This window comes from Wyeomyia smithii, chromosome 2 (assembly GCF_029784165.1).
Source record: "Wyeomyia smithii strain HCP4-BCI-WySm-NY-G18 chromosome 2, ASM2978416v1, whole genome shotgun sequence".
In the NCBI taxonomy this organism is placed as follows: Eukaryota; Metazoa; Arthropoda; class Insecta; order Diptera; family Culicidae; genus Wyeomyia; species Wyeomyia smithii.
In genome coordinates this window covers 241,194,187-241,209,586 of record NC_073695.1, presented here as the reverse complement: position 1 = coordinate 241,209,586, position 15,400 = coordinate 241,194,187, and the positions used below count along the sequence as shown (strand labels likewise).

General features: G+C 38.3%; 1 protein-coding gene across 1 annotated transcript; it reads left to right on the top strand.

Moving 5' to 3' along the window:
• Positions 1 to 3,702: 3,702 nt before the first annotated feature.
• Positions 3,703 to 13,748, top strand: LOC129720503 (uncharacterized protein DDB_G0271670-like). The gene is made up of 4 exons (XM_055671984.1): positions 3,703 to 3,941; positions 7,972 to 8,558; positions 10,909 to 11,141; positions 13,659 to 13,748. The coding sequence occupies exons 1-4, from the start codon at positions 3,703 to 3,705 to the stop codon at positions 13,746 to 13,748; spliced, it is 1,149 nt and encodes a 382-aa protein (XP_055527959.1).
• The last annotated feature ends 1,652 nt before the right edge of the window (positions 13,749 to 15,400 follow it).

Here is a 15,400-nt window from a genome sequence, read left to right as displayed (position 1 = left end):
AAATCCTCGAACGCATCCCAAATCCTCTATCATGACCGATTCTCGTAATTTGATCAGAACATTGCATATATTATACCAAACAAGCCTAACACGGTATTCATTTGGCTAAGTTACGATCATCAAGTTTTATTTCAGCCACAAGTATAGTCTGCAGGTTTATAGTTTTATTTGGTCGTCAGAGGGACTATTATACAACTTCATGCATATGACGGTTGGCATAGAATGGCTGTAAAGAATACTTGCGGATCATATTTTATGGTAAACCAAAATGTAATCAAAAACTTTAATGTAAGTTAACATAACACGAAAACAAAACAATCTTAAGTCTTCGAAGCATTTTGATTGTTGCTTGGAATCCGATCACCATCTACTGTTGTGTCCCTTTCCAGGCACGCCTTGGACAGCCACACATACTAGTGGTATTGTGGGAGTTAATTTTGCAACAGAGAAAGAAAGAGGAAAAGAGTGTCTCATTACACGCCAAGTATAGTAACTTACGGTATCTGCTGCCTGTGGGCAGGCATTCAAAAAGTACTGCCTATTTTTAGTGTCTTCTCAGAATAATTTTTCTGCTTCTGTGTGTTTGCGAAAGTTACCCACGCTAACAGTCGGGTAATTAAATCGAGAATATATTGGCATTATAACATCTCAGAAGGAAACAAAAAATGTACTTCTTATGTCGTTTCGGCATTATCAAAAAGATGACTTCTGAATAGCGAATGTAATGTATTTTACAAAAAAAAAATTAAACCTTATTTCTGATGTCTTTCCGACAGCTTTTTAATATGTTTTGCTGACATTGATATGCCAATGGCTTTGTAATAAAAACAACACTGACGCACCATGCGATTAATGGGGCCATATTTTGCATTATTTTTTTGCACTGTTTTTCGTTCAGTTTTCGGCTTAATACTATTGCGTTACATTTTTATAACATTCAGTTCTAGTAGACTTTTATTGCAGCGAGAGTAGAAAAAAAATGACTTTTTTCTGGAATTTTACTGCGTCACTAGAATTGCTAAAAACTTTTCCTTATTACTTTAGAAGCAATAGCGCAAAATTGCCTTTTAGGTAACAAACATACTACTTAAAAGGGCAATAAAATTCTTCCCCAGTCAAGTAACAACACATACTGTCATATATTTAGCAAGTGTTACGGGAGTACGACTATCTAATAATGGTCGTTTCAACCACATGCAAGATTTTTTCTGTCGAAAACTGCTCCCTTTCCACCTCAAATAAAAAAAAATCACACTCCGTCGCATATGTTGCACATGTTACAAGTTTCTTCAATCTCCAATTCATCCGGTGAGCGTGTATAAGTTCGAGAAAGAATATCAGAGCTGCCAAGCAGCATTTTCCCCGTCATAGAGTATGCAAACGTTGATGATTTCAAAGACTTGAAATGCGTATTGAAATGACATCACGATCTGTAAACTGCGTTAGAGAAAAACAAAAACATTCGCTTTCTTGCAAGCTATCCAAAACACATACTCATTGGTTCATGGAAACTCATTTGCACCTGTTTGAAAATACAAAACTCGTACCCATCCAGAACAATATTCGCAACTTCGGCAACTCTGGCCAGACAGCACTACATATTTATATTTCAAGTAAACACTGGGAGACGAAACGAAAGTGTTTCTAATTACAAACATTTGAGGTTGACGGTTGAGATTCAGATTATGTGTGGATGAAGGCGACAAAAATGAACCTAATCGTTGCATCAATACAAATGCAGCGAGTGAAGTCTTGCTAACACATGCATTGCGGTGCTTGGCTGTATGTTCTCCTGCAGAAACACATACAAGCGTGTGCCCGTCATAATTTTTGTTACTTTTCGGTTATTACTTTTTGTGTATAATGCGTAGTCATAAGACACAATAAGTAATGAAAAATTGCCCTAAAGTAATAAAATGTTCCCCGTTTGCGTTGGGTGTAGAAATATGAGTGCGAAAGAATATTGAAGAGAAAGAATAATAGAGAAAAAAAAACCTAAAAGATTGAATTATACCGCTTACCGTGCCACGCACTTTCTGTTGAAATAAACCGTTGCGTAGTTCAATCAATGGTCAATTCGAGAACAACATTCGAATTGTTGTTCATAACATGACGTGAACAGTAGGGTGCCAAAGCTAATCTAGTTTTCGAATTTTGTGTAGCGGTAGACTCTGTCTCCTCGAAAAAATTTCCATTCAAAATTCCAGTTCAATCGTGCAGCTGCCTCTTTCACAGAACCAGGTATTGCCACAAAATCCCACAGGCAGACAGACATTTCATGCAACCTTTCGTTGCATAGTCTGAAATAGTGAATTTTCTCAACATTCCTCCGCTGGATAAAGTGCTGATACTAGACACCTTGTTCCCCGTATTGGAAAAAAAGACGGCCGAATGGCAGTGAAAAAAGTTTTGAAGCCTAAACCGTCTGCCTCCTACGCCAACGTTCTGCTCAATTGTTAAAAAATTAACTGTTTCAATGTTGTAATTTCCTGCAATAATTATTAAAAAAATAATCAGTGTTTTTTTATTTGACAATTCTGTTTATTTTTTAATTTTATGAAATTTTAAATTTTTTATTTGTTTTTAATTTTTAATTTGTGTTAATTTTTAAATATTTTTAATAAAATCAGTTTTCACTCTTTTTTATGTAAGCTTAGTTTTTTAATGTGTTTTTATTTATAAATAAATTATGCAACGTCCACAACTATTTTCGATAATGCGGCTTTCTAGATTTAATAATTTTGCGAATGTAAGTGTACGTTCTATAGCAATATAACTTATAAAATTGACACCCTAAGAACATTTCGTGGCAATCTGACACACTAGAATACCTATTCAGATTGTGCACATTGATTGATCTGGGATTGATGGTATGGGATTGATAAGGGATGCCGCTGATACATGAATTGTCCATATGTGAAATGAGGAAGAATCAGCGACTTGAACATTTTTGTGTTATTCTGTATTCTGTGAATCAAAATTGTCTTAAATGTTAAAATATTAAGCAGGAAGAAACCAAATATGTTCGTTATTGAATATAATAGTTCTTTTTTATGGTTACATTTTTATCTAAACTTATTCCCATAATGACTTTTACCTTAATTTCACAATTATCTGAGAGTTTCAGCCATCATTTTTCGTCATTTGCAAACCCATCATCTATCCACAGAAACCCTATTCTGTGACAAGTAACCACCAACTGCACATCTGGTTGCTAGCGCTGCATTCCGTATAATTCTATCATCTCAATTCTGCCACTCTAACGCGAATCTCATATTCTCAAATTGTATGTTTTTTTTTGCTCTCCCCAGCCGGTCTTCCAGTTTCGAACGAAGTAAATTCCAGCAACCGCAGCCGCGTCACTGGAAACCGCGCTCGTTTTTCGCTAACCATCCCGAAGCCAGCGCACAGATCTGGGTCGGTGCCACCGTTGTTGTTCCGGACACCACGGATGAAATCGTGGTTCCTGCTACAGCCTGTGTCTCTTTACTGGATCGAGCAGCAGCAGCAGTAGTAGCAGCAGAAATCGACCAAGATTTTAGATACAGTTTCGCGAATTGCAAATATTAATGATATTCAAATGAGATTCGGTTTGCCGCTGTTTTGTCTCGACTTCGTTTGCCTCCTAAGGGCATGGAGTTGGAGCACGAGACAAGAATGCAGTGCTGCTCGGCAGTTGGCTACATACATATCAACAAAATAATGACCGTCTTTTGCTTTTCTGCCTGCGAAGCTACTACTACGGAAAGTACTGAGGTAGGAAGCTTTCATCGGTACAGTTTGAGTCAAGCTTTCGGTGGCAAGGAGGATGGGGAGCAGGACCACAAAAAGGCTCGAATTGCCCCTTCACTCGTTCCGATTAGGAACGCTGCCTTCGCTGTACGTCGCCCACCAACTGCAGATTCCACTTGCCCGATAAGGATTATAATGTCATTGTCATGGTGAGTGAGTGGAATCGTCATTATCCGGAATACCTATTTTCTGTGCTAAAAGGTATCCAAACCGCAGCCAGGTATGAGGCAACACTAGGAGGAAGGGTTTACAGAAAGACAAAACAATAGTCGAGAATGAGGTACTTTTTCCGGAGATCTTGATTAGGAAAAGGCACTCAAACACATACACAAAAAATACGGCGGCCGACCCTCTTGGGGCTGTTTTCTTCCAGGAGATACTTGTGGTCTGTTGCTCCCATCCTTCGGCTGCCGAGCTGCCCAAAACTGCGTGGGAGTTACCGGTTCAGGCTTGCTGACAACGACAATGATGCTGATGCTGATGCTGCTGGGTAGAATGGTGAACAACGTGATAGTGATTTTGTGGTTTCGTTGCTGATTGTTAATAGCGAAATATTTCCGAATGGGACTGGGATAAGCTGGGTCTGTCTTTTTTGGAATAGAGAATATCGTGTTGTTCGATTTTCTGCGTCATACGATTTGATAACGTATGGCTTACTTATAAAAGTCGATCATGATCTGAATACTTTGAATATGGAGAATCCAAAATTAAAAATCGAAACTCAACCACTAAAGTTTAAAAACATGGGAGTTATAAAGAACAACAGAAATTTTTTTTGGAAAATCATGTATAAGTCACAAAAAAGTTCAAATGAAGATTAATACATAAGATATCAGAACTAAGCAGTAATCAGTGAGGTATGCGAAATATGAAATGAAAAGAGGGAGATGGAAATTTTGAATTGGGTGTTAAGTTCTGATAACAGAAAACAGTTCTCATTTTTAAGTTTCATTCTTAACTCGCAAATTTCATACCGGTAACAAAGTTATTTTTCTTCATATAAAATAAGTATTTTTAGTGAAGGTTCTGAGTATAAGTTTTACTACTATTTGTTTTTTGTTTATTTTGAACGGAAAACGATAGAAACCTCCCAACGCATTAGGTACTTAGAGTACCAACAAACTAAGTGCTTGAAGTACCGTCTGCTTGGGAATAGATAAACGAAGCAATAAAAATTCACTTCAGGAGTACGCCGGTAATACTTCTAAAATTCAGTATTTTGCAGATTTGAGTTTCATTTTTAAGCAATGGTGTCTTTCAAAAAATTTTATAGTGAAAATTGATTTTATTTTCGATACTAACACTTTTGTGACTAGTCTTCCTACGAGTGAGAAAAAGATATTTTTTCGAAAATCAATATTTTTGACAACCGTTTTTGGTATAACTCTCCGAATTACAATACAAGAAATGATATTTATGTTATGTTATAGTTCGAATTACACAAAATCTATACAAAATAAGAAAAAAGTGCGCGTTAGTTTTTTGTTTAAAATGCCCAATTATTCGAGTTTGTTTTCCAGTTGTTGTTTATCTGGAGATTTGGATAAATGGACTTGGCAGAATCGCGTAACTCATTGGGGTTAGTACCTGAATAGATTCAGTATACTATTTACCATGATAACGTAATGTCTACCTTTCAAGAAACCACGTCTGTCGGAGTGCGCTTAACTACTTGGGATTCGTGATAGACGAACGTTTAAACGCCTGGAGCTTAGAGCGATGGATGATTCTCGCGCGCCGCTCGTAATGATTCGCGGTGTTTGAAATGGAAGATACTCATTGCTCGCCCTTCTTAGTGAGTAAACGTCCCGCGTAACGTCGTTCGATTACGTTACTTACCACGGTGACACTACTCTTCGTTTCCGTCGCAGTCGTGGAGATGCAGAGGTTAACTCGTTCTCCAACAACAGCGACTTTGACACCTCCTTCCTCACCCTAACGACCGTAAGGACGTGACCGGTGCCGTTAGGGATTTATACAAAGCGGAAGCTACGGAATTGGTGTTCATTGAAGATGATAAACTATTTCTAAGTTGCCACATACGTGGATCTCTGTGCAAATTCACCAGCTCGGATCTGTCACGAAGGAGCAACCACAAAATGTGCGGCCGTCAAGCTCAAGCTCAAGCTCAATTGATTTTTACCTCTAATGAGTCTGATAATTAGTGCAAGCGAATTAGCCGAAATCTATTAATTGGATGTTTTGATTGGTATTTTGAATCTGAAGTTTACAAACATTTGTTTCGATTTCACGCGTTTATTTTCCAAAAAATTTTAGCTCTTGGATAAATGTTGCAATATATAAACATTATTTCAATTATTTATTTTGAGATCATGTAAGTCAACGCGATATGGGTTCGGAATGATAATATTCCAATTGTGATTAGTTTGGATTTTGTCTATGCTGTGGCCTTGAGTTCTATGCTGTTGCATATTCATTTTCGCATTTTTCAGGGATTTTGGTTTTTCAATGCATGGAATTTTGCCAGTTTTCATTTTCAATAGGTGACTTAGCTTATTCATCATCTAAGCAGACTCATTCAAGCTCATTAAAGTTTTTTCTTGAAGTAGGTAATTTATAAAATACTTCGATCTCGCTATTATGATTGTGCCCAGTATGATTAGTAAAATACAATAGCTTTAAAAATTGACGATCACGCGATGCAAAGATCTGCTCACGCTCGAAGATAGTTTACTGTAAACAGTATTTTTGATTTTGTTGTAACGATTTTTGAATTTTTTGTTTGTTCTTTATCTAGTTCATCAAATAGTTTTAAGGTTAGGTTTAGATTTCTGAGTATAATTAATTCAATTTTAAGTTACAGCAAATATTTGCACAGAAAAATCTGTATCGGTATCAGTGTCTGTATGCATATTTCTCCCTCTCTCTCTCGCTATCTCTCTATTTTGCTATCTATCTCTAACTTTATCTCTACCTCTATCTCTATATCTATTTCTAAATGGGTCATTCCAAACGAAGTGACCACGAAAAAGCACAAACTTGGACACGACCATCACAGATTTTACTCAAAGTTGGGAGAATCATTCATCTACTGTCACTTTGAAAAAATCCCAAATTTGGTGTCGATCGGAATACCCCCCGCTCTGTGGGACCCCCCTGTTTATTGCAAAGTCACGCATTTTTTATTCAAAATCTCTTTTTTCTTTTTCTTACAATTCATAGACGTGAGATGACCGAAAAATACTGATATATGATTTTTAAGGAAAATAAACCAAGGAATCCAGAAAAAATATAAGTTTTGACCGGAAGTGTTGCCAGATAAATTATTCTTGTATTTGAAAACTAAATTTACATTTTTCGGCAAATGCCATTTTTATTTTAAATTTGATAATTTCATTATGTTTTTTTTGGAAAATTTCACATAAGAAACAACTCTTATCTCGAGGTAATATGAGCCAATCTCGAGATATAACATTTTTACGAAAAAAGTTGTAAACTTCGTAATTATTTTTTTTTCACAATTTATAGACGTAAGACACCCAGAAGTTCTGAATTTCGTAATTAATTTTTCGTAAAACTGTTATATCTCAAGATTGGGTCATATTACCACGGAGTGGTAAGTGCTCTTACGTAAAATTTGCCGAGATACACAATGAAACCATCAAATTTAAAATGAAATTGGCTGCATTGCCCGATAATAGTTGTTTCTTATGGGAAATTTTCCAAGGAACACGATGAAATTATCAAATTCAAAATAAAAATGACTGCATTTGCCGAAAAATGTAAATTTTGTTTTCAAATATACAAATAATTTGTCTGGTGTTTCCGGTCAAAACTTATATTTTTTCTGGATTTCTTGGTTTATTTTCTTTAAAAATCATCTGTCAGTATTTTTCGGACATCTTACGTCTATGAATTGTAAGAAAAAGGAAAAAGAGATTTTTGAAAAAAAAACTCGACTTTGCAATAAAGAGGGGGGTCTTGGAGAGCGGGGGGTATTCCAATCGACACCAAAATTGGGATTTTTCCAAAGAGACGGTATCTGAATAATTCCTCCAACTTTAACAAAATCAGTTATGGTCGTGTCCAAGTTTCATGTACACTTCGTATGGAATGACCCATATATATCTTTATTTCTATCTTTAGCTCCAGTTCTATCTTTATTTCTATCTTTAGCTCCAGCTCTATCTCTATTTCTATATCTATCCCTGGCTTTAGCTCTAGCTCTAGCTCTAGCTTTAGCTCTAGTTCTAGCTCGAGCTCTAGCTCTAGCTCTAGCTCTAGCTCTAGCTCGAGCTCTAGCTCTAGCTCTAGCTCTAGCTCTAGCTCTAGCTCTAGCTCTAGCTCTAACTCTAGCTCTAGCTCTAGCTCTAGCTCTAGCTCTAGCTCTAGCTCTAGCTCTAGCTCTAGCTCTAGCTCTAGCTCTAGCTCTAGCTCTAGCTCTAGCTCTAGCTCTAGCTCTAGCTCTAGCTCTATCTCTATCTCTAGCTCTAGCTCTAGCTCTAGCTTTAGCTGTAGCTGTAGCGCTAGCTCTAGCTTTAGCTCTAGCTCTAGCGCTAGCTCTAGGTCTTGCTCTAGCTCTAGCTCTAGCTCTAGCTCTAGCTCTAGCTCTAGCTCTAGCTCTAGCTCTAACTCTAGCTCTAGCTCTAGCTCTAGCTCTAGCTCTAGCTCCAGCTCTAGCTCTAGCTCTAGCTCTAGCTCTTGCTCAAGCTCTAGCTCTAGCTCTTGCTCTATCTCTAACTCTAGCTCTAGCTTGAGCTGTAGCTCTAGCTCTGGCTCTAGCTCTAGCACTAGCTCTAGCTCTAGCTCTATCTCTATCTCTATCTCTATCTCTTTCATTATTCCTATAAACTTTTCTAATTTTCTTTATCACAACCCTTCATTTTAGGATTTTTTCTGTTTATGTTTCCTGCCTCTGACAATCTCAGAGAATTTTGCTGTTTGACTTTGACTGTCACCCACCTGCTTACAAAATTTCTCATATTTAAGAGATAGATTTTGCCAGAAAATGGAAGTCACAATTTCAGGATTCAGGACATGCGGCGTCGGACACCAATGTCGGTGTCCAGTATTACCAATAGTGGGAGGTAAGATTTGCAATAAAAAATGGATGAAGACTGCCGATTTTTCATGGGTTTACCTTCACACACACTGACGAAACTACCCTGCACTATCAATCATAGTAACGCATGAGTCAGTGGGAAAAATTTGAGAGGTTTATCAGTCCAACTCTAACCGTTTAGCTGAACGGAGCTGGATCTGAACGGAGTCAGATGTGGGCTGTGTCGAAAACGGACATCGTGCGGCACTTTGTGGACATCTAATTCTACAACATCTTGGCACTATTGGACAATAATCAGCGCATCGAAGGAAAGCCCGAAGGCGAACATGGACTTTAGGGTGTCCTAAATAAAAAACGATGTGGAAAGTTTGCTGAGCCCTAAATTGAAAGAAAATATTATTTACAGTATTTTTGTAGAACATTTCGACTTTCTCTTTCTTTCTTCTTTGCGTGTCAAATACTTGAATGCAATGCTGAACCAAACCATTTTTAAATATTTAAAATTAACTCTACAAAAATAAAAAAATACAGTCGAATCCCTTTATAGCGACATCGCAAGGGACTGTACCGGGTACTGATGGTACCGTTGAGAATGTCGTTATAACGAGATTTGTCACTATAAAAAGTGTCGTTATAGAGGGATTCGACTGTATGTGAAAAAATGTGGGAATCGAACAGATTTGCAAAAAGTGAAAAATAGAGGTTTCGTAGCTTTAAAAAGTCATTTTTCAATAAACTGCGATTCTACGCAAGTTTGTCCCATGTCCAAAATCATGCAAACGAGAAAAACGATGTAAAAGTTTTACAATACTTTTACGCATTGCGTCAATGTGACAAATGCAATTATGGGCTTCTAACCTAAGTTTTAACTTGCAATAGACTGTTTCCAATAAATCTAGTTGAAGATTTTTCGATTTAACACTCTTTTCCATAAAAATACCCACTGGGACAACAATGCCGAGAAATTTGTCTTCCAATAGGTAATTTCTACGCATATCAGTCCCATCACGTGCATTCGATGTTTCTCAATATGAAGTTCGTACTGGAGATACAAGGCTGTTTAACCTTTCACGAAAATGATCACGCTAATCTTGTTGTCTTTATACGCAAGTGATGATAGTCGAGATGAAAGTTTAGTTAATTAAATAAGTATCAGATGACTTACCATTACAAAGGGGAATTGTTTTTTAGATTGCTCATTCCTATCATCTTTGAACGATGTTGGGCTTTCACCATTTTGGCTACACACAAAAGACAGTTCTTACAACTTCCAATTAGTATGAATCTCTTCAACATCGATTTTTTTTTGGGACAGCCTAATGGACATACATGCCAGGAAGCAGTAGTCCCGTCCACTAGTCTCGGAACTGCAGGCAATGGCGCAGTGCCAGTGGCTGAATAAGATGGTTAAGTCGATTTTTCCAGCGATCCGCGACGTAGCGGCGGTGTTGGATGACTAGACCTTTCTCACCCTGGATGGCAACGACTGGCAGGGCACTTCGTATTTTACTTTTCCCACGAAGGAAGTTTAGAAAAGTACTGCTGTGGCTGACAATAAGAGGATGTCGAAGCCGGTCTTCATCCATTCCAAACTGGCCGTGAACGGGCAAATTTATAGTACGAAGTGCCGGCCAGAAGTAGCGTCGTTCATCAAAAGATAGCATAAGAGCGAAGAAGCGGTGCTCTGACCAGGGCGGCAGCCCACTACTGGAAGCGATCGCTGGAGAAGATGGAGCGGCTGAATATCGATGTGGTATTGTGGTAAGTCGGCGAATTCGACCAACGTCCCCCAGCTGCGCGAGAATTTCTGGGCAAGCCAGACGCGTAAGAACAATTTTGTCGTGAAAAATGCGGAGAAATTTATCAAGGCCGGAAGGGGCGTGCATATTTTGCAAGTACGCTATTATAATATTGCAATCAAACCATGGTGGGAAACCCAGTCTATCTGAGCGTCTGTTCCTCAAGTAAGAGGCAGCTCACGAAAGGGACTGACCTGGAACGGGCGGCTGAAATAAGAAACATGTTGTCTCGAACGCTATACTCAAGATGGTAGTTCCATCACTAGACTTGGTAGCATGGCCCTTCGGACATAGGATATTGGATAATAAAGGACCAGCAAGGAGGACTATTTCGAGCCATTAACACACGCAGGCTTTACGTGAACAATATTCGTAAAGACTACACACCGGGTCTAGATAAATGTGAGGATGTGAAGAGAAACTTGATCATAAGCGTGCGCGATGTGGTTAACAAGTGGAAGCAGCTTTTTGATGAGTACCTCAATAGCGGTGCAACGGAAGAAGGTCGAGAGGAAGTTGACTTTGGAGTACCTACAAACGATAGCAGTGTCCCAGTTTCCGATATTCTGGAAATCAAACGGGAAATTCAATAGAGCTGCAGGAAAAAAATATACTTCGGGCAGAACTATATGAACATAGCAAAGAGACACTAATAATGTCGCTTCACTGGGTAATTTCCAGGATTTAAAAAGAAGAAAGACTATGCATAGCAACTACCGCGGTAGTACCGTGCGTGGAATAACGCTGATCAACGCCACCTACAAAGTTCTCTCTCAGGTCCAGCTTCACCGGTTGTCTTCATTGGCAAAAGGATTTGTAGCGCATTTTTAAGCAGGTTTTACGCAAGCACGCGCTACTACGGTGCAAATTTTTACGCTCCGGTAGATGTTTCGCAAATTTCGGAGTATAACGCGCGCATTCATCACGTCTTCTTGAATTTTAAGGCAGCGTATGATACAGTTGATCGAGACCAACTATGGCATGCAACCTTGGATCCAATGATATGTTATGTGTGCGTACTTGGAACATTCTCGGATCCGGCACTTTGTTCAAGATTGCTCTCGAGGGTGTAATCTGATGAGCGGGCATCGAAACGGTTTTGAGCAAAGGCGTCGACTCATAGGTTTCGCAGATAATCTAAACGTTATTCGTGTTCTGAAAATATCATCTTCTGATCTCCAGATATGAACGAGAGCCCATACTCATCGATTTCATCCAGAAAATACCCACAATCAACGAACAATCTAGAATATCATATCAATTGGGAGGTTACCCCTCACACTTTCCAATACATTAGTGACGTCTTCCTTTTTGTAAGAAACACACGTGTCAAGTTTGGTGGACATCGGTTCCAGCATTGCAGAGTTATGGAGAAACAAACGATTTAATTTCTACCATTACTTCTCGATGTTCTCGTGAAATAAGGATTCATTGATTTAATTCGCAATTAAGAATTTCAATTGGAAAATTAGGTAACAACCGTGAGATGAAAGAAAAGGTAACATTTTTAGTGAAGCTGCTTTGTTTAAAACCGAAAATAGAATTCAAATTTAATAAGTTCCAAAAAACCGCCATAAAAACTATAAACGAACAGAGGAGTTTGTTTGCAGACTCAGCTCAGCCCGCCACTACGAAAGCTATTATCAATTTGCTAATTTTAGTTTAGCTGCGGATGGAGCGCATCTCAACACCACTGCTGGCTGTCGATAGTCTACCCGAAAAAAAATAACATTAACAAAACATTGAAAAAACCTTAAAAATTGCTGTAACTGTATATAGTTATACCATAATTTTACTATGTTTTTCATTGTAGATGCATCAATTTTACATTAAATATCATTGTCCTTTGTCCATTGGCTTACAGTAAAAATACCGTGTTTTTTATGGTTCATAAAAAACACGGTATTTTTACTGTATAAGCTTGTAAGCGATTGTTGTCATTACCATGTTTTAACAACGTTTTTTGTTGTTGAGTCTACCACCGACAATAATTTTACCATGAAAAACATTGTCAGTCACTTCTAAATGTATGGGATTCTCCATTGTAAAAATGGCAAAAACGATGTTTTTTATTGTTCTGGACAATGATATTGAATGTAAAATTGATGCATCTACAATGAAAAACATAGTTAAATTATGGTATAGCTATGTACAATTACAGCAATTTTTAAGGTTTTTTTGATGTTTTGTTAATGTTATTTTTTTCGGGTAGCCACTTTGGATGTTATCTTCGGCACATCGCCAGCAATCTAGCCGACTGCGACTGACAGCGATGGGGGGAGCCCGAAATCCAAGCAACCGGAGAGCGAAAAAAGGCGGAGCCGTTAATAAGCTGCTTTTAGCAGATCTTTACGGTCTGATAAGCGTGGCTCGAGGAATTTTGCTAAATTGAACGGTGTGAGACGGGGGCGTTCGATATGAATATTAATGACGGTATTTTTGAATTTATAAAAAGTTTTCTATAACACATCGCACCGGAGCGATAAAATCAATTAGAATCCGCTTGATGCTTGTGTCTCTTGGATGTCGTTCGGAGTGATGCTGGTGGGTTGGTTTTTGTTTTAATTGATAGAATATTGTGTTGGTAAAGTAACTTTGAGGTTGGCCTTACTTGTCTTTGATGTTGCTGCCATTAAGTGATTTGCCACCGGCGAAGTGCCCCCTAGTGCCGTGAATAACATGTCCTCAAACGTGCTCGTTAGTGGGTAGAACATTCATTTACCACCCGCCTCTCAAACGAAGTTCCTGATGCACCAACCAAAACGGCGAATTAATAATGTGGCTTACCTGCACACGAGACGAGAGAGAGAAAGAGAAAACATAAAATCGTTAGTATCCTTGTGAATTCTCAGGTGTGAAGAGTTTTTCTGCTCCGGATAATTTCGAAACATGATAATAAGTAAGTGGATGGAACAACATCCTTTGCATATCTCCATGGTTAATTATGCATTCAAAGAATAGTGGAAACCGACTTTCTTCTTTTCTTCCTTTACCCAAAACATACGGGAATTTTATCCTTAATTAAGTCTCATTACGCTCGACAGAGTTATTCAATTAAAACCACTACCGCCTGCGCCACTGGCACTGCGGAGAGCTACTCGTCTTATCGGAGAAACCCGTCCCGGTTCCGGTAGTTGCCTAGGGTTAGAGATCAAATATCGGCAAATTGATGACATTTTGGTACGGACGAAGTTCCTAAAACCCGTCAGTAAATCTAATTATTTTGCTTCATCGATTTTCTATGAACGTCGACAGTCTTCCAGTAAGTCAATAATTGCAGCTTTACCTTAGTTAGTTGGTGCATCGCAGCAGCCATTGGCGTCGTTGATAGGGAAAACTAGCTTGGAAAACAAGAACCGAAACTCGCTTGTTACCAAAGCAAAAGTTTCTCCCTCGGTAGCCCAGTGCGGGAGTGCAGCAGCACTGTAATACAGTGAACAGAAAGAAAAGTTTTCTCCTGCCAGCAAACGAACGGCGGAAGATGCTTCCCCGAGACCTTCAGATCAGATCAGAGCAGTAAACAACATCTCGTCAGCTCCCGGGACTACAAGGAAGAACCACGATGACAACAGCGGACGCGACAAAATCCTGTTAGTGCCACAGTCGTCGACTAGCTGGATGAGAAGTTCTTTTTGTTCACAGTGTGGGAAAACTGAGAAAACGCTTCGAGTAAACAGGAGGAGCAAAAATAAAAAAAAAACGAACCTAACAAGAACTACAAATGTGTGAATATTTAATCAGACTGTGTGAGTTGCGCTTTCGACAACCGTTAGCCAAAAAGTCACCGCGTTATTGTAGTGTACCGGTGCGAGCGATGGGAAAATTCCGTCGCAACGCTGGGACAGGTGTTGAGGAAAGTTTAACTCTCTACCTTGCGTCAGCCACGCGGCACTGCAGTAGGCCAGTGGGGTTCCACGACAAAAGATGACTGTTTGTCGTTCGAATTGGTTAGTTAGTTTAGCGTGTATGAGAACAAAATGGGCATCGAAGACATCATCGAAAAAATAACAAAATACGTCACCTATTCTTATAACATCGACCAGTAATGTGAAATTATTCTGTTATTTTTTTTTAAATGAACCATTTTCCATGTACGTCTCCTGGTTTAAATCATTCTTCAATTTTCATGCTACCAATGCTTTATTATTCGTTCAACTTTTTTTATAAATCCTAAACGAAAAACAAAAGCAATATATTCACAGTACAACTGCGTTTGACAAAAGGTTAGAGCAGAAATCCAAAGGGCCGACGAGAATTTCAATGTTCAAGACACAGTAGATAGGAAAAAAAAATTCTGAAAAATGCTTGAGGAGATTACGTAAAAAATATATTAAAATTAGGAGACCGTGTACATTATATTGTTTAATTGATAGATCTTTGCGCACAGTTTTTTATCAGAACTTTGTGGAATGCTTTTCTAATTTCAAAAAAACAATAGCTTCGTTCAACTTGTTTTAATTTTACCAAAATTTAATATGAAGCAAAAATGTATCTGGCAAATGTTGATATTATTTCTAAATATTTGCACTCTTGAATTACTGCATACCTACATATTTCAAGTAATCAATCTTTAGCCTTTAGATTGAAGAAATTTTAGGATCATAAATCAACGAAAAACTTTGATTGGTTGTCGGACGATTCTGTAACTGGGACAGTGAAATGTATCTATTCCCTGAGGTAGGAGATTGATATTATTAAATTTTTGGGTGTTAATGTCGAAATATTTTACTAAATTTGAAACTTCTCAGAGCATCTAAGAGTTGACAACAGAATTTAATGGAAATAT